This window comes from Colius striatus, chromosome 7, assembly GCF_028858725.1.
Source record: "Colius striatus isolate bColStr4 chromosome 7, bColStr4.1.hap1, whole genome shotgun sequence".
In the NCBI taxonomy this organism is placed as follows: domain Eukaryota; kingdom Metazoa; phylum Chordata; class Aves; order Coliiformes; family Coliidae; genus Colius; species Colius striatus.
In genome coordinates this window covers 31572933-31597651 of record NC_084765.1, presented here as the reverse complement: position 1 = coordinate 31597651, position 24719 = coordinate 31572933, and the positions used below count along the sequence as shown (strand labels likewise).

The following is a 24719-nucleotide window of genomic DNA, read 5'->3' as shown; positions in this document are numbered from 1 at the left end:
CTGTGTACAAAAAAAGGTAAATTGATTAATGCAAGGGCTAAAAATATTGTAAGATATTTTTACCACACATTTGATAAAAGACACACAGAGAAACAGTACATGCTCTGAAATAGTTATATCTATACATGTACAAGTAGATTTGGATCCTTATTTACTTAATTTTTTTCTTCCAATGAAATAAAAGGAAAAATTGCTTATGACTGTAAACTACAGACTGTAGCCCTGATTAAATTAGAAACATTATATTCTTGCAGCAAAATAACAAATAGGTGGGTGAAAGCAAATTTTAAATTAGTTTTCTTTTCTGTTGTTCTAGGAGATCCTCGGTAATTCATTGAGGATACACTGGCTTATTGATCCACTAATTCAAGGCAGGGTAAAAATGCAACAGAACCAAAAGTCCATCTATGGTGATTCCCTTTCAGTTGCTTAATAGGACTGCAGCACTGACGTGGTTGTATTCTCCAGCACACAAATTTTGTGTTTTGTATGTCTGGCTTCTATGTTATGAAAGAAACAAATATTAATTCAAGGCTTGTAATAAAGTTGCAGCTGGATTTATTTTGTAATCTGGTTTGGTAGGGCTATCTCTAATTTGTATCTCTATGTATCTATGGATTACCATTTTCAAGATACAGTCACCCACTCAGGATAGCTGTTACATCAATGTGTATTTAAGAAACTTGAACTACTTAAGCATGACTTCAGTGCTAAAAGCACTAGATCACTAAAAAGAGTTTAGTAGACCTAATTACTTCACTGTCCCTGAATTATGGGGTATTAATTCCTGGAAGAGAGTAAAAGGCACGTGACTCTTTCTTTCTTATGCCATTGGTACAAAATGAAAAATAGTTTCAGTGTGAGGGTCTAGTTATAGTCACTTGAAGTTACTCTGAGTCTCCATTTCTGATTTTGAATGGAAACTAAATTAGCTCTTTTTGTCAAGACAGAACATCTTACCCTGCTACAGACATATGGTCTGGAACAGTTCCCTAGGAGCAGGGCTGGTGCCAGACACAATGCCATATTGTCCAAAACACTCATTACATCAAGGATGGGAGCTGGGATCTAGTAGCATGCCTCAATTTTATAATCTGAAAAAGATTCTATCAGTGTTGTATTGTAAACGTGACAAAACCAGGAAGAAAGTAAGGACTCAGAAAACAGTACATAAGCTAAGCAGCCACTACTGCAAGAGTGTTAATTGACCACTACTGAAGAGCCTCCTCAAGCCCAGTTACATCTTGATGTGTGTTACCTGTTTTAGCTCAAATTTTGACTGTTAGGCTTCCTAGTAACAAAATGCTCAGGAATACACATGAAAAATTTCTGGGAGGATATACAAAACATAACAAGAAAACAAATACTTTTGATTTCTCTGTTTTGGTCTCAAAACCAAAAAATTCTGCATTTAATGGGAAGCAGTTTACTGAGTATCTCCCCAACACATGGAACATCCAGGCAGATATTTAAGCTATCGCTAGTGTGTTCAGGAAACAGAAAGGTCAGACCGCAGCTATAACTAAGTGGATAGTTGATGTGAAAAGAAGAAACCCTGCTAGCTCTCTAAAAGCAAGTCTCCCTCTGGTCTCAGGAACAGAAGATTTCTATATCTGAGTTCACTGTAACAGGTTCCACAATATGCTTGCATAAATCAAAGAGCCGTGTATACACTATGCTTCCCCCTTTCACTATTTATATTCACTTGGAATGAAATATAGCTCACCACCTGCCTCAATTCTATCAGAATGTAACAGGCCACAGAGTTAACACCCTTCTGATATGAATGACAGAATAAAATTACAAAAACAGTCAGTCTTACACAACCAAGGTATTTGGCAGCTCACTTGGAACTTTTCCATAATACAAACATCTCAGAACATGTACATCTCAGAAGTACGTGAAAATATGGCATTTCAAGTATGTGTAATGTCACCAAAAACTAAATGCAGCACATTTCGATTTCAAACTTATATGTACTAAAATTACATAATTCAGTGGACAAAAGTATAAGTAATTGATATTTTATCAAAGTTTAAATTTATAGGAACAATAAACCTTTACTGACCATATGGAGTTTGTCTACAAAATACGACCTTGTTCTGACACACAGAAGAGCGTGGGACTTCTCCTTCAGAAAAAATCAATGGCTAAGAGAGGAGAAAAAAAAAAATTAGGCAGCAATAGTCATATCAGATTAAAGAGTCAGAGTAAATTTGGTATCAAGAAGTAGGAATAATGCAGAATAAGCTTAGAAACACTGTTTTCAGGTGAATGAATCTTTCGGTCTGATTAGATCCAATCAATCATTAGAAGTTCTTTAGATTATTTTGACCACTATTGCAAATTCAGAAAATCTGTGGGTTGAACTGAAGGGAACAGCAGTGAAGAAGAAAGCAGATTTTTGTGCCAGGCAGAAAGACAGAGAAATAACCACCATAGTGTCATTGACAGCAAAGGGCGGTAGTAAAAAATAATAGTATTGAGGTCATATAAAAATAGACCAAAGAACATGTCATGCCATTTGCTGCCTGAAACAAATAAACATCCACAGGCTGCCTAAATTTGCTATTTAAGTTTTATTACTTTTCCAGTTTAAAGTGAAGTAAAATTCGAGATAATATATGAAGTGGCTTTAATTGAACAAAATCAGTCAAGTTTAAGGTGTTTCATAAAATAAATTCCAAAAGATAGAGTTTTATTCATTTTATTCATTTGTGACATACAACAATGTTGATAAGTTGAAAAATACTTGGTTGATTGAAATTAATTTTAAAGTTTCCATTATCTTGTCAACAAGAGGCAACACAAAATATCTCCATATCAGCTATATGCACCTATAGCAGTCATTAAAGAAGGACTAACAGAACTATGAATAAGCCATAGAGAGGTGGCTGCTGTGTTACTTTTGTGGGTATCCCATATTGAGGTTTCCTGATGGAGCAGAGGCAGAAATGTTGATTCTGCCTATTGTTATATTTGCTTAGCACATTAACAGAGGAATTTAGTTTCTGGAGCAGTCAGTGAGGCATTGTTCTTTTTCCAATTGAGATTAATTAGATCAGTGGGAATTTAGAACGAGCACAGACTGCATCATCAGGGCCAAAATCCACTGCTAGCTTATTCTGTGTTAGAGTTGTTCCATTCCAATTGCAGTTTGTCCAAGTTATTAGTTCTTTCCACTACTTCTTAGGAAATCTATTCCAGAACATAATCAATGTGATTACTAAGAAGTTTTCATAAAAAACCGAGTTCAGCCCAAATTAGTGAGAGACTTTTAAAGGCAAACCTGATTTGAACCATACCAGGTATGACAAGTAATTTTCTTTCAAATTAGTTTTTCATTAACATTGAAAAAGGACAATGAAAAGGGAATCGAGTGAAGTTTAACAAATATAATAACAAACTGAAAAGAAAAAGATTTAACCCAGAGGTGGATGTATAAACATTAAATGCCGTCACGTTAGCACTTGATATGCAGGAACACCATCTGCCGTCAGTTTTTGGTACTGCTGCAGGATCCGAAGTTTTAAGTAAAAGGTTTCTGGAACTGAAGTTAGAAGCACTATGATGAGTCACTGTAACTTTATTCCACTCGAATAAGGCAGCTTTGTCACTGCAACAAAAGTACTAACTGGAAGTTTAGAAAAACCTCCTACAAAGAGCCAGGACTCCATCAGTAAACCAGAAGATTCTAGTGTGTTTATTTCTTCCTGGTATGAGAGACAAACCAATGAATATTTGTGGAATGCAAAAACCCCTCCTACAGAAAGACTAGATACTAAATTCTTGATATTTATACCAACTGAGATCTTGTATCATTGTCTATATGAAAGCTTTATATACTATAAAAGCATTATGTAAGACACTGTAAAGTGAAAACATGGGTAAGTAGAATAGATATGAAATTGTAGAAGAAAAAATGCAAAATGAAAAAATTCTTAGCAGTGGCAATCACACCAGAGCATATATTGTCTCTCCAGTAAAGTAGGCAAGCCTGCTTCTTAAAGGCTCAGTTTGCAGAATCTGGTGATGACTGAGAGGCTGTGGCTGCCCCATAACTAGAAGCATTCCAGGCCAGGTTGGATGAGGCTGGAGCAACCTGGTTTAGTGGAAAGTGTCCCTGCCCGTAGCAAGGGGTTAGAATGAGATGAACTTTAAGGTCCCTTCCAACCCAAACCATTCTATGATTCTTGCTTTGCTATAATTCACAGAATACAGTGACATACAAGAAAGCCATCTTGTACCACTAGTTGACACACTAAAGAGTGGAAGTTGAAAAGAATTGCTAATTATCTGGTCTTAAAGGAGAAAAAACTCTTTTCCTATCATGTTTCACTTGGCAAAACCAAAGAAAATGGTTGCATAAAGCTTTACGATACAAAGATGTTGCCAACTGCAGCTTACTAAAGTTGTTAGTCTCAAATACTAACCTTGTGTAATAAATCTGATAACACGGCATCATCTCTTTTTAATCACAATACATTGATCTGTCTTGTGTAAGTTCAGCACAAACAAAGGATCACAGGTGAAGCTGTGCTCATTTGCTCCAATTGCTGTATTTGTTTCAATAAACCAACTGCTGAAGGTTGGTCTTAAAGACTGATAACTGCAAACTACCTAAATAGACCTACTTCTTCAAAGTGGCACTTAAAATCAAGTACTATCAGTTTCTTTATGTAGGCACAGAGAAGAACAGTCATCCTTCTGAGCAAGATGTTAATTTCAAGCCCCCCTGTTCCTTGCTCTCACAAGCACAAAACTAAGAATTAAACTAGACTAAAGAAACAATAAAAGTTTACTTAGCAAGGGGTATCCCATTAATCTCACTTGTTAGATGGGAATGACTTGGTAACCACGAGGCAAGCACTATCCATAAAAGAATAACACATTCCAGTGCCCCCTGTGCTGCTCATCATTTTTAGCCTTGTGACTACACAGGCAAGACTGTACACTTGTGCTGTGCAGGATCAGAGCTTCAGAGATCAGCTTTCAGATCTGAGGGAACTGTGCTTTTAGAAACACAGAGCAGAATTTGTTGCCACAAGCCTAGGAGACCCTGATGGCACCAGTCAAGAAAAAAGTATATCCAATGTATGTGTAAAGAAGCACATTAAGTATTCTGACTCTGCTAACAGCAGGTCTCCCAAGAAAAAAAAAAAGCAAAGCTTCATCTTTCTTGTCTGTACTGTAGTGGAAGAAGGCAGGAACAGAGCTTCTGTCCTGATCAATGACTAAATGTCATACAGAACATTTGGTTTGACACCTCATTGAATTCCCTCTGAGAAATGTACTGCTAACTGTGCTCATGCTCAACTTGTACTTTGGACTCCAGTATGTATAACTTTTAATTTCTTAGGTATAGACAACGTGGGACCAACCTGACATTAAAAAGTATAATGTAATGCTGGTTTTGAAACCATGGTGGTATATAAACAAGCCACTTCCTGGGATTTAATATCCAACTGAAAGAAACAGACAAGCACTGTCAATGACAGTGAGAAATAATGTGTGCAGTATGGTATGATAAATATGGAAGATGCTGAATTTTGAAGGGTAAATTACTTAATCTCAAATTATTTCAACAAAATCCAATCTATTTATCTGAAAAAACAACTCCCCAAAGACTGTGAGTGGCAAGTAAGAATGAGCAAATATACTTGTCAAAATCAATTATTGCCTTCCAAGTGTAGGAAAATGACAAATGAGCGATTAGGAACTGGTATTCCTTATTTAGAACTGAGAAAGAGAGAAATGAGCTTTTTCTCCATGTTGCCTTGCTTACGTATTCTGTGAATATACAGGAGAGAAAAAATGCCTTCTGCGAGGTATTAATCTTCAGTTTCTTGGTTCCCCTGCAGATCTGCTATGTGAATCTTGTTAAGACAAGTTTATGTTGATTAATCTGTGGGAACTAGAAAGAGGGTTTCTGCAGCTGGGCTTACTTTTTTAGGCAGCTGGTAGGGCAAATCTTCAGCAAGGAAGAACTTTTAATACCCACTAATGTTAAATATTCCAAGTATCACAGAATTTGCTGTCATTAGACTACTGATATGACACAACCAGTATCTTCCCTAAGATAAGATTTATGCCTTGTGTCACCTCATTATGCGTGAATGCACGTAAAATAAAAATCGAGTGAACAGTATGTAATTAACTGAGCTTCCATAATTCCTTTACTTGTTTCAACAGGCCAATTAACCACGGGTAAAAATAGTCTTGCAGGGCAAGTTGGGGCTGTAGGCAGGATTGCCTCAGGGTCTTTAGTTTGCTGTTAACAAAAAATAAAGACAATGCTAGCCGGCTGGCGAGATGGCCTCTGGCCACCCCAACTTTTACCTGCAAATGCCGTTCTCGGGATGCACTTTAACATCGGCAACAGTGTAAACATTAGGAAATGCAAGTTGCGGCTGCAGGTCCCCTCAGGAGACGCCTGGGCGGGAACCCCGCGCCCACTCCCCTCCCTCGGCCACAGCAAAGAGGCGGGCGAGCCGCTGAGGTGGGGCGCCTTCCCATTGGCTGGTAAAAGGGAACTTGTGATTGGATGGTGGACGCTGGATGCCTTATGATTGGCCGAGGGGCGGGTGTGGGCGGTGAGGGGGCGGTGTTGTGGCGGGATGTGAGGCGGGGCGGCGGGGTGGTTGGGTGGCGTCTCGCGAGAGTGGCGGGGAGTGGTGGCGGTCTCGCGTGGCTGAGGCGCGCTCCGCCCCCGGGGGCTTGGGTTGGTGGAGGGGCGCCGCTGCTCGTTCTGGCGGCACCGGTATCGGTGAGTGACTGTCCTCATAGCGGGATGGGGGGCCGGGAGCGGGACAGGGCGGCTCAGGTTCGGAGGGAAGTATGTTTTCTGCCTTACTGCTCTGCCCACCAAAGCGTCCGAGCGCGGCGCCTTTTCCCTGAGGGGGTGTGAGTCTTCCCCGGGCCCAAGCTCCTTCTTCCTGTCTCATCAGCCGGAGGGGTGGCCCCACGCCGTCTCCTCACCCCTCATACGCCTCCGCCCGTGGCGGCCCGCCACCACTCCCCAGACGGCTGGGACAGGTCGATTCCCCTTTCTCCCACCTGTGACAGACCGGCTTCTCCCGTTTCCCAGGGCCCAGTGGGCACCGATCAGGGCGGCTCCGTGCAGCCCCACCACAGAGACTCGTTCTCTTGTGCCCTGAGGCTCTTCCAAGTTTTTACCCGCATGTTTGCACTGTTTTCCCCCCAAGCAGTCCCACTCAGCTGGAGGCAGTCTGCAGGTCTTCGGGGGTCTCCTGAAACTCCCGGTTGTCACCACTTCCCTGTCCTGTTCTCAGTGAGAGTTTATTCTTGTCTTCATCATCTGTGAAACGTTGGTTTTCTATCTTGAATGACTGAACCTCACACGGGAGCCTCTTCACTGGCTGTTACCTCACCTCATCTTGTCTTCTTCCAGACCGTGATTGTGCTTGTTCCTTTTTGTGTCTCATCTCTGGAAAACGAGTGTTTACAGACAAAGAGTTTGACTGCTGGTGGAAGGGAATATGAGGGTTTTCCTTTGAAGTAGGAGCCAAAGTAGAGTAGGTTATGGCTGGACTTTGAGTTTGTGAGTTCATATGTCTATGTAGTTGTGTGTGCCATGGTTAACTATCATCCAGTTGGAGTACAGAGACACAAGTCTGAAGAGACAGCCACAAGTGGAGAACACCTAAAAATTGTCTCTGGACAAACTGACAGGCTGTAGGATACTTACACATGTGCTTTGTGACTTCCAAGGTTTTAATTAAAAAAATATATATTTTGGGGAAAGATGAGCTTTCCGTTACTGTTTCTTAGGTTGTATCGGTTAATGTTCAAATAATGATCTCAGGTTATGCACATGAAAGATTCCGATGCTTTTCCTTGAATGTTTTTAATGCTAATCACAAGTGTGGAGTTGCAGTAGCTTTATTTACTGAACTATGATAATTTACTGAACTAAACTAAACTTTAATGTTTTTAGGGCAAGGACTAGCATAGCGTGTGTACCTTGTCTCCTTAACATAGCTATAGCTAATGAAGGCAACTGTTAGACCGATGGTTCTTCTCATTTGAATACCATCAGTTAAAGTTGGACTGATACTTTCTGATGCTCTACAGGATTCTCAACAGCGTAATCATTTGCTTGCAGAACTGATCTTAATGTGTTTGAATTAGGAGAACTCATGCCTAGAAAAGGTGTGCAGAATATTACACCCATGGTGTGATTAAGAGACTGTAAGAAAAGAAATGCTGTAATCTAGGACATGGATAACTAGTAAAAGCTGCCTATCTGCAAATCAAGTGTATTACTGAAACTGATGAAGCAGAGTGATTTAAATGTATGGTCCAGTTGTCAGTCTTCAGCTGGGTAAGGAGTTTTGTTTATGAAGGCTACCATTTAATGAGACTAGGATTCTTGTTTGTAACTCAGTACCTTCACTTCCAGTCTCTCTTATGATTAGAAATCTCTCTTTTGGTGAAGGAATGAATCAGAATAGATGATGTTGGTGGAAAGCTTTTTTTTTAACAGAAATTAGTTTGTATACATGAGTCTGTAGCAAACTGGTAACCTTAAATTAATATATAGTCTGGATTTATTTTAGCCTCTTGATTTCATAGAATAGAATGGTAGGGGTTGGAAGGGACCTTTAGAGATCATCTAGTCCAACCCCCCTGCAGAAGCAGGTTCACCTAGATCAGGTCGCATAGGAACATGTCCAGGCGGGTCTTAAAGACCCCCATGGAAGGAGACTCCACAACCCCTCTGTGCAGCCTGTGCCAGGGCTCCCTCACCTGAACAGTGAAATAGTTTTTTCTTATGTTTAAGTGGAACTTTTTGTGTTCCAGCTTCATCCCATTACCCCTTGTCCTGTTGCTAGCTACTGTAGAAAAAAGGGATGTCCCAACCTTCTGACATCCACCCTTTAGATATTTATAAATGTTAATGATATCACCCCTCAGTCTCCTCTTCTCCAGACTAAACAGCCCCAGTTCCCTCAGCCTTTCCTCGTATGAAAGATGTTCCAGTCCCTGATCATCTTGGTAGCCCTGCGCTGGACTCTCTCCAGCACTCCCCTGTCCCTCTTGAGCTGAGGAGCCCAGAACTGGACACAGGACTCCAGATGAGGCCTCACCAGGGCAGAGTAGAGGGGAGTAGAACCTCCCTTGACCTGCTGGCCACACTCTTCTTGATGCATCCCAGGATGCCATTGGCCTTCTTGGCCATGAGGGCACATTTTGCTGGCTCATATTTAGCATGTTATCAATCTGGACTCCCAGGTCTCTCTCTGCATAGCTGCTCTTCAGCAGTTCGTCCCCCAGCCTGTACTGGTGCATGGGGTTGTTCCTTCCCAGATGCAGGACTCTACACTTGTCCTTGTTGAACCTCATGAGGATCCTCTCTGCCCAACTCTCAAGCCGGTCAAGATCCTACTGTGCTCCCGCTGAGCACAGCCTTTTGGGGAATCAGACAGTCCTCCCAATGGCAATTTCTGAGACAATTGAATAGATGTAGCATTGCTGCCATTATCTAAATCTAGAGAACATAATAATGATTACAATTTTGGTTAAACTTCAAAAGCAAGCTAAGTAAAGTCTGGTTTTGAGATACAAGTTGATTTTTAATGTCTTCATGATTTTATTTTCTAGGTTTGAAGTTGTCAGTTTAAGCTTGTCATTTAGTTCTTTCTGGACTTATTTTTAGATAAGAGAGATGAAAATATCCTCTCACATGTTGCTCTCTATAAAATTTCTTGCTGTAGGTTTCCTGTTTTTCATATATTAGTTTATTATTCTGAAATGCCCTAGCTGGCAGTCCTCCTTCAATATCTCATCCAACTGCTAAGTTATTCTTAATACTTCTATATGGAAAAGCCTAACAAACTTTCATTGCCTGTTGCCATTCTGCTTTAAAGGCCACATGAAGGCATTTTAGTCATCTGAAGGGGGCTGAAGATGATGGAAGAAGTCTTTAACAAATTGTGTGTTTTTTCTTATGATCTATGCGTTCTTTATGTGTGCTTCACAGAGCAGATGTAGGATGTCAGTAATGGGTGGTAGAGAGAGATTTATTTTTCTTATGGTGGCAACTTTAACAAAGTTATCTGAAATATCCATGGAAAATGGGTATTATGTACACGTTAAGATCTTGTTACTGCTGATCCAAAAACATTCCACAACTTCATCCAGAACATAGTCAAAGACTTGCTTCTAACATGTCTTATGGTGTGTATGTTTTGGTACTGTATTACTGTGTTCAGATAAATTACTATGTAATAACTAACTTTCAAAAAAAAAAAAAAAGCATGGCATACACCTTGATGATGGTTTGGGTTTTTCTTTCTCTTTTTGTCTTCTAGAAATGAGTCTGCTTTCAGAAGATGCAATGCACTAGATGTGGTGCTTGGAAGAGGATTAGTCATGGCATCAGAACTATGTAAAACAATCTCTGAGGCAAAGCTGGAAAGGCACAAGAACTTATTCTTAAATTACCGAAATCTTCATCACTTTCCTTTGGAGTTACTGAAAGATGAGGGGCTGCAGTACTTGGAGAGACTTTATATGAAAAGAAATTCCCTGACCACATTGGTACGACAACCTCTTTATTGCAATGTTTACTTGTCTGTATGTTTAGGAGTTCTGAGGAATACCGAGTTTTGGAACAAAAAGACCAAGATAGCTTTTAAAGAAATAATTATATAGTGAATCTGATCGTTAATGATGTCATCCATTGTGTAATATGAGTATTTGATTGTATTCTGTTTTCACTTGCATAGGTCATGCAGAGCATAATAAATGGAAGCTTGACATTTTTATGGTTACCTTTTTGAAGCTTTGTGAAGATCTTTTGGGTTTGTTTTGAGATTTGCTAACTGCTGTGAATTCAGCTCAATGTCAGTGGTCACAGCTCTCTGCTATTAGGTGGTACTGTGCAAGTCTAATCTACGTTCCTTCATTGGCCAAACAATTTTTATCTTGGTGAACGCCTTTTAAAGGCATTATCAGTCCCAGGGTGTAATTCGAAGCTCGTTGTTAAGGTACCAGTGGAAACTCATGCCTATGTGTTGATAGGAGAACAAACAGTTAATTTCAGGGATTTTAGAGGGATTTTATGTTGTCTTTTTGTTTGTTTGTTTGTTTCCCTAAACTGAACAAATTCTTGCCCTGAACTTACCTTGTGATCTCAGAATTCAGTGTGGGCTAGTTAAGTAACTATGTGAGAGATTCTGAGCTGGTTAAGACTCTCAATAAAGCTTGCTGTTGTTAATAGGCTCAAGTTTCCAGGAAATTCAGTTGGGTTTTTTCTTGATCTTCCATGGTATTGTGAATAATAGCCAGGGCAGAAGAACTGGAAGGCCTAATTACTTAAAAATCACCAAAAGGATTCTGAAGGTTTTATGCCTTTTCTTCATCTTGAATGAGTAACTTAGGTTGGCATATACTGCAGAGAATTGTTTTGGCACTTTTTGTTTTTGAGTAAGTCCTTTGCTTAATAATTTAACAGGACGATAGGATTCATGGTTAAAAATTGAAGCTGCTTTAAAAATTAACCGTAGGTTGTAAACAGTTCTGCTCCAATGCTTTGTGAAATTCGGTGATTATTTAGTGGTGTAAGGTTCATGAAGTTTTTATTGCTCAAAAAGTGAAACAATAATACGGAGAGTTTTGCACATAACTTTTCTGCATGTACTTAATGTAGGTGAACCTGCTTAAGCAGGAGGGTTGGACGAGTTATCTCTAGAGGTCGCTTCCAACCTGTGCTGTTCTGTGAATCTGTTACAGCCTGTTTTTTTTTTTTTCTCAGAGCAATTAGCAAGTAGAGACAAAAACTAAGTCTTGTAACAACTTAGTTTCATTTATTTTTTATGTTTGTTATTACTACCAGCCAATAGAGGTGTAAAATGTCATAACCCATGGTTACTATCAACAGAAGATGTATCAAATGAGGGAGGCAGCTCTCACCCTGTACTCTTAGGTATTACAATTGAGGCCTGGAGTAAAGGAATTGAGACAATACTTAAAATGTAGCTCATATCCGGGCAAAGTTACTTGCAAACAGTGTGAAGTAGAGCATTAGGATTCTAAAGGAGCAGGGTAACTTATAATAGGTGGTATCTTGTACAAGCTTGTGGCCCTGTAGATACCACCTAGGCAAGGGAAATTGTATCTAATTCACTGAGTGTCTGTTCAACAGAATAGATATTGGAAGTTGTAGTGTACCAAAATAGATCAACTCATCAGCATGTTACAAAAGACAGATGTCTTTTTGGAACATGCAAAGTTTCACAGTCTCCATCAAAAGCAGAAGGGAGTCACTACTGGATACTGCTAAAGCATAAGGTGGAGCAAAGACTGAGTCTGGGATTTCTTACTTGGGTAAATTGGAAAGAAGCTCAAAAGCAACCACAACAAATTTTTAGAGAGCATGTCCTATGAAAGAAGGTTGAGCGTTACAGGTTAACTCTGCTTGCAAAAAGAGGACACAGAGGAAAGCAAAATAGAAGAGGAGGAATGGGGAAGAGCACACATCCGAAGTATTTTTACAAAGCTTTTTTTTTTTTCTGGCATGACAAGGAATACTCTCAATTTCAGTAAAGAATTATTAAGTTAGTTACATGGGAGGGGAAGGGTTAGGGTATCATCTGGGAAGTTGAATAGATGATTGAAGGAAGCTGTATTTATTTCATTAGGAATTTTGAAAGGGAAAATGTACCAGTTTCTTTGAGAGGTGATCCTTTCTCAGGAGTAGTTTTAAAGTCTTTTCTAGCCTTGTTCTCCTTTAATTTTCTGCAATACGATGAATATTAATTATGTTGTACATAAATACTTTAAATTGCATATGAATTGTTAGCAGCCATCAAAACTAAATTTGTGCCATATGTCTTTCAAATAAGGTGATACTTTTGTCCCACTGCTTCATGGTTCAGTGTTCTGAAAAATATTTTGTTGTTATTTGGTCTTCTAAAATGACTTGTTCTTGGCAGATGGTTCCTATGAAGATGTCTGGAATAATTACACTGACAGAATTTACCCATACCTTGCCTAAGAGTAATTTCATTTTGTCCTCATTGGCAGGATGGAAATGATAGAGGGCTATGACATAATGAATGGATTGAGAATCTGTATAGCACGCTTGTAGCTCAGCATCAAGTCTTCTAACTTCTTATTTAACGTTTGACTGAGAGCTTTAGCCTTCCAGTAATCTTATTTCCACATCTATCAAAAGGAAATCTGCATCTGCCTTGCATCACGCTTCTGATGGTGCTGTCAGCTTTATCAAAGAGTAATTGTTCTCTTAACTTGGAATATGGAATGCTCTCCTGTTTAGACAGATCAGCAGGTTCACTTTCTAAGTGTCCATTGAGTGTGAGGGCAAGGCAGACTTCCATAAACTGGTGGCAGAATTTATGATTCATTTGTTACCACATGACCAACAGAAACCAGAGTTAGTGTTACCTCTCAAATGATGAATCATGAATAGTGTGTTTATCTTTCATTGTAGGATGTTGTGTTGAGCAACTTTGAGTCAGATACATTGTTTTTGTGGAACTCCAGAAGATACCAGCAGAACAGGGTTACAGAACAGTAGAACTGTCAATCTCCTGAGTTTAACTCTTATCATATGAAGCAATTAAGGGCAAGAATAAGCATAACTTTCATGAAAAATGTGAAAATAATTTTAGTAAGGCTAATATCCTTATTGTAATAAATCATGTAGGATGAAAGTAAGGTAGTTGTTTTATGTTCCCTTTTCAGTCTTTCAAATTGAAACTTGATTTCGTGTGTGTTTGTGTGTGTGTGTTTGAACTTGTTGCAGTCTGTCCTCATTTCACACCTTAAGTGTTTCTCTGACAAAATTATGTGCCGAGAAGACAACTGTTCTGCAGCAAATCTTCCAGCAGGTGGCAACAAATGATTAGTTGTAACCATTCTCTTGAGTCCTGACGTCAACGGATTTATTGGTTGAGCGAACCATCATTTGCTGCTCCCTTGTTAAAAACTATTTTTTGTACTCTGATCTAGGATGTGACCTGCTTGCTACACAAAAATATTATGACATTGTTTTTTCAGGTTAGCATATTCCTTCATAATAAGTTTACAAACACAAAGTTAAGTATTTTAGGTGATATACCTTAAATTTACGTAACAGTGGAAATAGCTAGGTATTTTTTAACAGGAAATTGACCATGTGATCAGACCACTTAAAGAACTCATTTATTTTTGCATATGTGTGTATTGTAAACATTTTTTTCAATAAAACATGTCTATGTTTCAAGTAGATTTCTTCAGCAATAAAACTGTATTGATCTTAAATAATTTTGAGTATGGTTACCAATATGACTTGTGAAACTTGTGAAGCTGATTCTGTGATATACTAATGGTTATCAATGCTATCAAGAAACAGAATGGCAGCTAGGGATCCATTAACAGTTAGGAAATAATGTATGTAAATATGCAAATCTAGTTTGATGGATTCAGCACTTCTGGCTTGGTGGTAATTGATTAAGCTACACAAAGTTTGTAGGTCATTTCCCAGTTTAGCAGCATTAAAAAATAAAGTATGTTAGGATTAGGTGTTCTCCATAGTTCTTGCACTGCTCTTGGCTTCAACTAACATGCATTTGAATATATTGTAAAAGGAAGGTTTTGGTAATCCATCCTTTCAGCCGCAGAAGTCTGACTACTACTTGGTTAAGGACATGTTCATGTCACTTCTAGGCTATAGTTCTGTTTCATGAGTGAGTGGTTCACACTTACTGCATCGCAGATTGCTCAGATGGAGAACGTGCAGGGATGTGGGAATAGGGTATTGTATACTACCTCCTTGTTGCCATTCATTCTGTGACTAGCTGTTGACATGCTTTAGTATGGTTATTAAAGTGAGTTGAGTACACAATATGTGTGTGTCTATTTTTTTTAATTGCAAAACCTAAAAAATCTCTAACTCTTTTTCAGCCAGAGAACCTTGCACAGAAGCTTCCAAACCTCGTGGAATTGTGAGTTTGTGTAGGAGTTCTAATATATTGTTATGCTGATCTACCTTTATAGTAATTCTAGAATGTTTTGCTTGCACATAACTTACCCCTTAAGTGTGAAGGGTTTTCTTGGAGGGCAAGAAAGAATCAGTTTTTGGTTGGGGTTTATTTTTTTTTTCTTTTTAAAGGAGATATATCCAGATGTAGTCAGTTTCATGTTAAATGTATTTATAATCTGTGGTTTGTTGTATAACAAGAACCATGATGCAAATGTCTACACTGCTATTGGAAAATATACTCCTTAACTCCTGTGTAGACTCACCCTGATAAAGTACTGAAACTTTCAGATACAGTGGTCAGGTTGTTGTGTCAGAACCAGGGTAACAGGTTACTGCCACCAGCCCAGCCCTGGTTCCTCCTTTCCACCCCAGCTACTAGAGTTATGATGTTTTCAGTCTTACTGACTATAGTAATAAGGTTTTTTTGGAACCTAGTTCAATAGGGTTGTCAGAATCAGGAATGAGCAAGTAGGAGTACTAAGTATTTCATTATAACACTATTTGGTCTAAGCCAAATCCAATCTTGTCCAAAGAATGAATGTCACATGAACTGTGTTATTTTGGCAATTAATTTTAAGCCATAAGCCCCTGAGTCAATGTTCTCTTCCCTCCTTGTGTAAGGTAATGATTTCCTTGTATGGTAGGATTGGCAGGGAGGTGGTGTGTTAAAAGGGACATTGTCTTCTCCCTTTTTAATGCCTTTGACTCACTTCCAGTTGAGTAACTGTTGGACCATTGATTCTGTTTATTTAATAGAAAGCTCCAAATGGGAGGAGGTGTGTATCTGAGCAGTCTTAATTCATTCAGGTGCCTGATCTTGTCATCTTAATTTGGCCCTTGAAACCACACCTTTCTGGTACATGGGACCAAAATGTAATTGAACTGCTTTGTAGGTCACCGCAGTCTTGGACTTGCTTAAGAGACAATCTTGTCTCATCGTGCCTGAGTCTTGAGAGTCTGTTTATGCTCCAAAGCAGTAAAATAATACCTTTGCATTTGATATGCATGGTGTTTAATTATTTGCCATGGGGCATCAGGAAATCTCCATCTTATCTGATGGTACTTTTAGGAAAACCTGTATAAATTACATCTTAAAACAAAAAAATCATAGATGTCAAACCTAATTTTTTGGGGTTCAGCAAGCTCAGTTGTACCACTGTTAGCCCACGCGTTCTGGTGATCTAGAGAGAACTACAGTGGGCCTGTGGTTTGTGTAGCTGTGATAGTACAAATCAATTTTTGATCAGACAGTTAGAATTCTGTTGTCAGAAGAGACCACTAAATTAAGGTCTACTTAAAGAAAAATTTGTTACAATACCTTTAAGTTTTTAAAGACAAATGTAGCTGATTTTCATTTTCATGGAAGTTACATCCTTGGCATATTCACTATATATGTTTTTTAAAAGTTCATTATTGTCTGTGTTTCTTTGTATATTGTGTACCTCACCCTGGGATGCTAGGTGTAGGTCCTCATAATATACATTTTCTTTTTTAGCTTGAGTGAAATATTGTACCAGCATTTTCAGGAGCTGCAGCTGAAATGAATAGGAGAATTCTCATCCTGAGGTGTTACATAAGGATTTCTACAGGCATATCTGCTAACGAGCATAAATTTGTTACCATTTTATTAGACTTCTAATGTCTGTGTTTTTTGAAGAAAAAGATAGAGCTCAGACATTCCATTCAGTTGAAATGTTTATGTCTCTTTTTCTGCCCCTATCTGCCTGAAAAGACTCCTATTTGGGGAAACGCTGCTTGTGTAGACTAGAAAAGAATGAGCTGTGCAAATAATTTCCATGTGTACCTAAGCAATGGGACACTGAGTACTCAGTATCAATATTTGAATTTTTTAAGCTATTATTTTCTACAGAATAGCTTTGTTCATTTGCAGCAATGTTGATAGAAAAATAAATAATGTAAAATTGCAGAATAGATGTTGTGTTACTGGTAGTACTGGAATGACTCCAGTAGGGAGTGCTGAATATTCTGAGTGCGAGTTCTGGCCACCCTCAGGAACTACCTGAATGTAAAAGATAAGTGTTTTTCTTTTGAGAACTGTACTCTAGGTTTGTAAAAATAATAATCAGGGAGTAGATAACATTTGTTTCTCCAGTCATTAAAGGGGTAAGACTTTATGTGGAGGGAAAGATGTATAGATTGTGTAACTTGTATGGGTTTGGGCTTTTAATTTCTCTTGCTTAGCTTTTAGTGTGGAATAACTAGGTGATCAAATATGGTTTATTTTGGTTACTCTGTCTGTTTTATCCTTTTTTCCTTTTTGTTTTCCTCTTAATGACTTTCAAAACTAAAGCCCATTGTTAATACAACTGCTAATATTTTGTTTTAAATAATTGTGTATCCTTCTCTTTTTATGTTAATCATTTAATAGTCTAAGTGAAACTTAAGTACCTATCCACTGACAGTTTATACAGTTTCCACAGCTTTTGTGGTCAGAGGGAGGAATGGCTTTGAGGGTGCTCTTTCAGTCTGAAATTGAATATTTTGCAAACTGATTATGTAGCAGAAATCCTTGAGGGTAACAGGTGGTGTCCTTTGCTTTTTTTTTTCTCCTCCCCCTAGGTACCTTCATTCAAATAACATAGTTGTTGTACCTGAAGGTAAGTAATCTACCAGCTCACAATAAGTGGCAGAAAGCATAAAATATTAATTTTTTTTCTTTAAAGAGGCCCATTTTTTCCTTTATTTTCCCATAAAACATTAAAGATATTCATACAGAATATACCAGTGCAGCTCTTAGTTGATAATGTCTTGTTTATGCTATGTTGAAGTCTTTTAATGATTCCTCAAATGTACCTAAATGCTGTTTGCTTCAGTTCTAATTGCAGAAAGTGAGAAGGCTAAATGGCACTCATCTACAGAAAGAAAAGGTGGAATGTCTTCTGTGTTCAGCCAGTTACCACACAGAATACTTAATTTTATATCATGATGGAATTGAAATTTAAAGTATGAAGGACTTGCACCAGTTTCTCTCTCTTGTCTTAATTGTAGAGTTATCTGCCCAACTCCAGGAAAGTGTTTTAAAGTTGTTTTGAATATTTAAATTGGATAGACAGAAAGCAAAGGAATAGAAAAAGTTATTCCAGAACAGAGTTCTGCACATCACTAGTTGTTGACTTATTCTCCCCCCTCCATCTTACTGCCAGCAGTACTATTTCTTAGCTAGATGACCATTTCCACAGATCATGTCATTGAGTGGTGAGACTGGCTTTAATACATCAAATCTGCTCAGACATAGGCATTAGGTATTGTGGCTTTTTATCCTCTCATAGTCCTATTAAGATTTTAACGTTACCATTGGGTCACATTCATGTTTTAATCTGTTCTCTCACAAGCCATTGGCTCCCTCGTTAAACTGCAGTTTCTGGACCTAAGTGATAATGCCCTCGAAATCGTGTGTCCAGAGATTGGCCGCCTGAGATCTTTACGTCATCTTCGCTTGGCGAACAACCAGCTGAAATATTTACCTGCAGGTAAGTAGAAATGCATGAAGGATTACAGCAGTGACAAATTCCATTTGAACAAAATTTGCCTAGTGATCTGCTCTAGGTTTATTGACATCTTACAGTTGAAACATGGTACAACTTGCATTTAAAGACCGGGCAGGGATTGCCATTGTATGTGTTGGACTAAATACACTCTTTAGTTAGCGAAAAGCCACATTGTATGTAATTTAGGCAGAGAAAAGGCATGAAAAATGCTTCTGAAGTGAGAAAACAATGTATGTATTTAACAGTCTTTGCCATACGAAAATATTTAGCTTCCTTGGGAAGACAAAAAATTCCAGTGACAACTGTCGTTATGATTAAACGATGTTTCTTCCAATTTTCCAGAAGATAAAGGGTTCCAGTCCTTTCTTTTTGCCTAACAGCCCCATTCTTGTATTTTCTAAAGAGACACATGTCTAATAGGTCTGCCTATGGCAGTTCTACCTCACTGTGACAGTAAATAACAAATGTTTGACTTGCCAGTTGATAATAAAAAAGAAAAATTTATTCAAAGCCAATGTGACAAAGTCAGGAGAAGTTGGCCATAGGCAGATTTTGACTTTTTTTTCTCATTGTAAATACTTTGAGCAGACATAACCAAGTATTATTCTTCCATTGCCCTTATATCTTTCCAGGTAAGATGATGGTGATTTTTGAGTTTTTATTTTCCTTTATTTTTGGATCTTTCTCTGGTGTATTTGTATTTTCTGATAGGTAGAGATGATAAACATTTGAGGCCAGCATTTCAAAAAACTGCTCTAATATAATTGAACAGGATTAACTTTTTGCTGTAGTTTCTTCTAATTTCTCATTGTGACCTTCATGTGTTTGTAATCTCACACTGCTTCTTCCCAGGAAATACATTGCAATCACTCCTTGAAATTTTGGATGTAGAAGTCTAGCTGTCCTTTCCTTGTGCTTTTCTAGTAATAATAAGCTTAGTAAGAACAAGTCAAAGGATGATTATGATTAGCAAGAAAAAAAATTCATATGACTATGTAAATTCTCTGGAGTGAAATTAGATAAACCTGTTAAACATTATGACCCAAGGCCAATAAAATTTCCATCAATTTTCAAATGTCCTACATTCAAAAGAAAGGCGTGACTTGAGTGTGCTTTATGTTCCTCAAAGATAATTTACCTTTTGGTGCTGTACCATGAAAGAAAGACTTGTTCAAAGAAGAAGTGACACATTTTCTGCAAAACTTCACACATTAACTTAAAAAGGTTCCAAAAAACGACTTTCAAAAGGATAATTTACATTACTGAAGAGCTGATTTTGCGTCTACCACATTTGATTAGGAACTGGTATCAGCAGCATAGGCATGCTGCATTTAATTTCTCCTGAGGTTTATGGGATGTTGGTACTGAGCATGGTCCCTAAGTGAGTTTAGTTTTCTGTACATGAAAATTTTGCATGCTTAGAAATAATAGTACTCTTGCCAACTTTTGAACTGTAGAATCCAGTGTTGTCTGGTCTTTCTGGTTTTGCTGGTGGACTACCATCAGTTTATATGTCTGCTATTATACTGCTATCGTTACAAAACTTGTCTGTTGAGATGCTGTCACTATCAGCATGACTGGATGTCATACAGCTTGAGTGTTCACTTAGACTGGAGAGTTTGCCCACTGGAGACTTAATCTACTGCATTGTTTCCTAAACATAACACTTCCTGAAGAGGGTTTCCAAGCATATTTTAATAGTTTCTTTTTGTACAATGGTAAAGATTTCAAAGGTGACTTTAAAACAAAGTCTTTGAGTTGGAAAAGAACATTTATGTTCAACAATTACAGGAATAGGGCAAAAGAGTAAGTTTTGATGGATATTTTTCTCCTTAATTATATTGTTAGCATGAATCTTCGTAATAGTGTTAAACAGCATTCTGTCAAGAAAGCTAGCAAAGTTAATAATAGTCTAGAGTCAGATGTGATTTCACTGTAGTACATCATTTTACTGTGTGCTAACTGCTTTCTTTACAGAAGTTACTGCATTGCAATGGACTGCTAGGGACCAGAGCTCTTAATTGCGCTTAATTTTGATAACCATGTAAGATATTATTATTCTACTAAGTACAGCTTGTGCAGAATTTCAAGGTCTGCATTAAAAGCACATTTCAGGTATAGGTGAACAGCATTCATTGAAGTAACTTTTCAAATCTGGTGACAGTCATTTTCTTAGTCCTGCCTGAGATGTCTCACAAATGGCAGTGAACTGTTGATCACAGCAGAGGACCCAGTTAAGAAAGGCGGCTTAGTATTCATTTGGTGTAACCAGATAGAGCAACTTGTAGTGTAATGCTGTCATGACATAAAAAGCTTACTTCAGAGCTGTTGCCCTGTCATTCCTCTTGGCTCTCCCTTCCTGATGTCTCGTGTTATAAGTACTACATTTTATGTTTTAAGAATGATTCTGTGTCGAGTCTTCCTTAATTGTGTTTAGGAACGGAAAAAAAATGCAATTAGTAGTGTATGTTAATTCATTATTCATGTTTAATGTTTTTGTTCCACAGTTGTGCTCTTAACTTTCATTTTAGTACTTAAGATTTACCTTCTGTATGTCTAGCATAACAAATTCTAAAACAATTGAAATCATATCTATAATGAAGCCATATAAAGATTTGTGTCTTCAGTCTGATTGTAGACATTGTTCAGACTTAAATGACGTCACAGACTCAACCTTTATTAATCTGAGATGTGATTTAGAGATTTTTAGTCTCTAAATACCTGTTTTCATAACAACTCAGTGAATTTAATAATGAAGACCTCTCTTTTCTCAGATTTGGGCAGGATTGTCAAAATAGTTTTTAGATGTTACTTTAAGGGAGAAGGTGAGGGAGAATGATGAAAATACATGCAGACAGAGTGAATATGTAAGCCTTAGTTTTACGAAGGAATCGGGCAATACAGGACTGATGATGGGCAAGAAGGATATTAGATGAAGCATGAAAATTGCATTCCTCGGCAATTAGATAACTTTTTTTTTTTTTTCTGTAGGACTCTTGTAGTGTAAATGCTAATATTACCTTTGCCCTTAAAACACTACCAAATCAATGTCACCCATGGACAAGGTAACGTACTTTGGCCTGAAGGCACTTGGTTTAATTGTGCACTACCACTGAAACAGTCATTGTGAGAGTTGTTGAAAGATGACTAAGCTAAACTGAATGAGAAGTTAAGGGAAAAATATATCTAGAATAAGCGTGTTGAAATGGAAATATAAAATGTCTGCAAGAAAATTCTCTTGAAGTCATGTTTTGAATATACTTTGGGTATGTTTAATAAGTGGACCAGCTTCTCTGTAATGCAGAGTCATCCATATCTAGATTCTGTGGTAATCAGAATCACTGAGATACTGTTTTTGAGAGGACAACTGATGAAAAGAGTTGCAGATAAGTAGGAAGATGAATTGTAATATTATTGAGTTCTCTTGAGCACTCTTCATTGAAATGCACAGTGGCTTTTTTTCTGGTTTTTTGAGGGCTATTTGGAAATATGTAATGCCAGAGATCTTATTTGAAGAAATATTAGACCTGCAGTATAAATATTTCATATTATTACATTAGTTCACACATAAGCCTGACTTAATGACATTATGTTTTCACAGTAGCCTAACTTTATTTTTTCTAGATGTCCCATAAAGATGTCTCTTTATTCAGAGAATAGATGTCCCATTAATTTAGAGTTGTGGAGTTAGTCCTATACGAATATGCTGTCCGAAGCGAACTTCCTGAGTCTTCTTGCTTAGGAATGACTGTTAAGAAAGCTCCCCTTGGTTTCTAATGTTTATAATGCATATTTCAACTAATTTCTTTTTTGAGAAATGATAATTATTTTCTCCTTGTGTAAGAATTATTACATCACTTGTAAAAAAAAATATAAACATCTAGTGAGACGTAATGGAAAAATGATTCTTCCGGAGTCGCAAAGTTATCTCTCAGTTTTGTGTGTTACCATTTAGATTTGATTTGACTTTAGTCTTGGAAACTTTTCTTGTGGTGTTGACTCCTCAGGTTTACAGGTTGGTCTTATAGTTAGTGAATGCATGTTTGGACAACAGATGACTTAAAGAGTCAAAGTTGGACTTAAGTTTCATATTTGACAAGGATTAAGGTTTTTTTATCGTGCATTATTGAGAGAGATTTCTCTTCAGAAATGGCAAGTTGTAGCATCTTGTTCTAAGATTTAATTAAAAGTGAGGTTATGTTTACTCAGCACATGTTGGAGTTAATTATAGATTTACTGAAATGAAAAGCTTAATGTTTTGCCAAGTCAAAAGCAAAAGCTAAGTAATTAAACAAAGAATAGGGTATGGTTTATGGTCCCAGCCCATCTTTTGGCAAAGTTCCCTTGAAGGGGGGGAAAAATACAGGCAGTTGTCTTTACATGGGCTAGACCAAATTTCCTTTTGTGTTTGCTGTCAGGGAACTTGAAAAAACAAGAGCTGAGTGCATTGAACGGCAGGAAAAGGAAAAAAAAAGCGGTCAAATAATGGAAGTCAAACTTCATGAAATCTTGGCAATGCTGTTTCTTCAATCTGTAAAGTGAAAGTGCACGTGACTGAGGAGCACAAGCAGTTGCTGGTGCTGAAGGAGGGATGCAGATCCCTGCAAGAATCAAAGGCAAGTTTTGAATCATAGAATGGTAGTGGTTGGAAGGGACCTTTAGAGATCATCTAGTCCAACCCCCCTGCAGAAGCAGGTTCACCTAGATCAGGTCGCATAGGAACATATCCAGGTGGGTCTTGAAGACCTCCAAGGAAAGAGACTCTACAACCCCTCTGGGCAGCCTGTGCCACTGCTCCCTCACCCTCATACTGAAATAGTTTTTTCTTATATTTAAGTGGAACTTCAGCAAATGCTTTTTCTTGCCTATATGAGGAGATGTGTGGCTTCCATTCCAAATTGATATTTTCGTACTATCTCTTGAGATTTCTGCATATTGCATCAACTTGTTGCCATTTTGCTTCATAAAGGTGCAATCTGAAGGAAAACGTATTCCTCTGCCTTTGGTGTTTTTCAAGTGCAAACTGCAACAATATTTGAGGGAGGCTAATGCCACATATACTCATCATTTCTGTTCAAATCCTTCTCCTCTTTAAGGTAAAATATCTTAAGAATATAGTCAGTTTAATCCTAATTAAAAGACATTTGTAGACTTACAAAACTTCATCTTCAAAGCATTTGAGAGAGATCCTGTGAAGCTGATAAGGGAGTGTTATCCTCATTTTACAGAATGGAAAAAAGTGTTTTTAACAGAAGTGATTTGCTCGAGGCCACAGCAGGAGTCGGTGTCAGCCAGAAATAGAACTTGGGTGTTCCCATTCCATTTAAGACCACACCTTTTTGAGGTTGATGGTATTTTATATTGGGGAGGATTGAGTCTTTACACCCGTTATTAGGAAATTAATAATTACCTCTCCATAATTAATAACCTTCTAAGTTAATAGGAAATTAACAGCAGTAAGATCAGTGAGGTTTTTTTTTGTAACTGAAACAACTTGTGCTTCCAGAAGACTGGAAGAGTTCATGAAGATGAATTTGAAAAACTATACATGAATCCTAGGTAACTTTCTCTTGCATAGGTGACTTCAGTGGGAATGGCAAGAAGGGTTTCATTGTTATTAAAATTATAAATGAAACTGTAATTGTTGATTACTGCTTTGTCCATTTATAAAGTAAACTCTGGAATGTTTACTGATTATTGCTAAGTCTGTTTTGCTTAGGAGTTTGCTTTGCTAATTGGGGGCAAGAGAAACTTTGGGACATGAAAACTGCATATTCATTTCTCTCACTTTTTTAAAAGTTGCTATAAAGTACAATATTTGTATTTACTATTCATACCAGTATTTCACTGGTAAAGAGTTCTTGAATACCTAACTTAGCAATTCTGAACAGAGCTCAATATAAGGTATTTCAGTAAATCTCAATTAAAGGCATGTAAACACGACTTCTTTCCTACCTCCTTTTCTCAGTAGATTTCCACTGGTGGTAGGTACAGCATGCCATTCTTATTCTAGGCCCTGCCCTTTTTTCATGTTTTGATTTAGAGCCTTCAAAATGGAGGGGAATAAATTCACCCTTTATCATCCCCCCTTCCACTACTTCCCTTCTGCTTTTATCACTGCCTCAGATCAGGGCAGATTGCTGTCATACTGAAAGTTAATTTTCTTTTTAATATAGATTGTGACTTTAAAAGCAAAGGCA

General features: G+C 37.8%; 1 protein-coding gene across 5 annotated transcripts in view; it reads left to right on the top strand.

Annotated features, from left to right (window-relative positions):
- Nucleotides 1–24719, top strand: part of LRRC28 (leucine rich repeat containing 28) — a 76897-nt gene that overhangs the window by 15106 nt on the left and 37072 nt on the right. For 3 of the 5 annotated variants that reach the window (XR_009819061.1, XR_009819060.1, XM_061999820.1), the window contains exons 1-5: nucleotides 6672–6766; nucleotides 10335–10563; nucleotides 14932–14972; nucleotides 17591–17628; nucleotides 18364–18501. Coding sequence is in view for 3 of the 5 variants with exons in the window: in XM_061999820.1 (XP_061855804.1) it covers nucleotides 10396–10563; nucleotides 14932–14972; nucleotides 17591–17628; nucleotides 18364–18501 (385 nt within the window). In the remaining 2 variants the exon portion in view is untranslated. Of the gene's footprint in view, nucleotides 1–6671; nucleotides 6767–10334; nucleotides 10564–14931; nucleotides 14973–16505; nucleotides 16577–17590; nucleotides 17629–18363; nucleotides 18502–24719 lie in introns of those variants that run through there. The other 2 variants (XM_061999822.1, XM_061999821.1) reach the window with 2 other exon arrangements.